The sequence below is a fragment of the Theropithecus gelada genome, chromosome 5, assembly GCF_003255815.1.
Source record: "Theropithecus gelada isolate Dixy chromosome 5, Tgel_1.0, whole genome shotgun sequence".
In the NCBI taxonomy this organism is placed as follows: Eukaryota; Metazoa; Chordata; class Mammalia; order Primates; family Cercopithecidae; genus Theropithecus; species Theropithecus gelada.
In genome coordinates, this window is record NC_037672.1 from 62,213,672 (window position 1) to 62,215,332 (window position 1,661).

At 43.0% G+C, this 1,661-nt stretch overlaps 1 protein-coding gene across 1 annotated transcript; it reads left to right on the forward strand.

Annotated features, from left to right (window-relative positions):
- The first annotated feature begins 212 nt into the window (after positions 1 to 212).
- On the forward strand, positions 213 to 1,246 carry LOC112624866 (40S ribosomal protein SA-like). The gene has a single exon (XM_025385924.1). It carries the CDS (start codon positions 280 to 282, stop codon positions 1,165 to 1,167), a length of 888 nt encoding a protein of 295 aa, XP_025241709.1. The 5' UTR covers positions 213 to 279; the 3' UTR covers positions 1,168 to 1,246.
- Positions 1,247 to 1,661: the final 415 nt, after the last annotated feature.

Below are 1,661 nucleotides of genomic sequence, written 5' to 3' on the forward strand. Positions count from 1 at the left end.
GATTTTTCATTTTAAGAATTCCCCTTTAACTTCTCCAGGTTTAAAATTTAAAAATTACTTTTTGAATAATAAAAAGTGGAAAAAATGATCAGAACTGGGACATATGCAGAGTCATGCAGAGTTTTAAAGACTACCAGTTCAAGTGTTGGGTTTTTTTTTAAAATGATAAGTGAAGAATAATGACTTTAAGAGTGTTATGTTGCTTTCCGCGCTACCTACAGAGGGGTCCATAGGGCGTTGTTCTGGATTCCCGTCGTAACTTAAAGGGAAACTTTCACAATGTCCGGAGCCCTTGATGTCCTGCAAATGAAGGAGGAGGATGTCCTTAAGTTCCTTGCAGCAGGAACCCACTTAGGTGGCACCAATCTTGACTTCCAGATGGAGCAGTACATCTATAAAAGGAAAAGTGATGGCATCTACATCATAAATCTGAAGAGGACCTGGGAGAAGCTTCTGCTGGCGGCTCGTGCCATTGTTGCCATTGAAAACCCTGCTGATGTCAGTGTTATATCCTCCAGGAATACTGGCCAGAGGGCTGTGCTGAAGTTTGCTGCTGCCACTGGAGCCACTCCAATTGCTGGCCGCTTCACTCCTGGAACCTTCACTAACCAGATCCAGGCAGCCTTCCGGGAGCCATGGCTTCTTGTGGTTACTGACCCCAGGGCTGATCACCAGCCTCTCACAGAGGCGTCTTATGTTAACCTACCTACCATTGCTCTGTGTAACACAGATTCTCCTCTGCGCTATGTGGACATTGCCATCCCATGCAACAACAAGGGAGCTCACTCAGTGGGTTTGATGTGGTGCATGCTGGCTCGGGAAGTTCTGCGCATTCGTGGCACCATTTCCCGTGAACACCCGTGGGAGGTCATGCCTGATCTCTACTTCTACAGAGATCCTGAAGAGATTGAAAAAGAAGAGCAGGCTGCTGCTGAAAAGGCAGTGACCAAGGAGGAATTTCAGGGTGAATGGACTGCTCCAGCTCCTGAGTTCACTGCTACTCAGCCTGAGGTTGCAGACTGGTCTGAAGGTGTGCAGGTGCCCTCTGTGCCTATTCAGCAGTTCCCTACTGAAGACTGGAGTGCTCAGCCTGCCACGGAAGACTGGTCTGCAGCTCCCACTGCTCAGGCCACTGAATGGGTAGGAGCAACCACTGAATGGTCTTAAGCTGTTCTTGCACGGGCTCTTAAGCAACATGGAAAAATGGTTGATAGAAAATAAACATCAGTTTCTAAAAAAAAAAAAACAAAAAAAAAACAAGAGTGTTATGTTATTGGCCCCAAGCCATCTTTGTGATTTTTAAAAATGATCAGTGAGTTATTAGGAGAATGTGTACCTTATTTTAAGTACATTTAAGTCATATTAATTTTTTATGAATATTGGTTTTAGGCCCATGTGAAAGTATCTCGTGAGAAATTACTATAGAAATAACTGCTCAAAATGCACATAGTCTTCTAAAAAATGGTTTGAGGTAACTTAACACAAGAGTTGCAGGCAAGTTATAAAGAAAGTTAAATAGAGAGGTCCAAATACATATTGTTCAACAAAATATGGTTGTTGAAAAAATTGTAACAGGAACATATGACAAGACACTTCAATTTAGATTTACATATAGCTCTGGGATTCCTGATTGTCAGGTCAAAATAGGAGTACATTTCTCA

Bases quoted from the DNA above. Each gene is read 5' to 3' on its own strand.
- LOC112624866 (XM_025385924.1), top strand. From the start codon at position 280: ATGTCCGGAGCCCTTGATGTCCTGCAAATGAAGGAGGAGGATGTCCTT.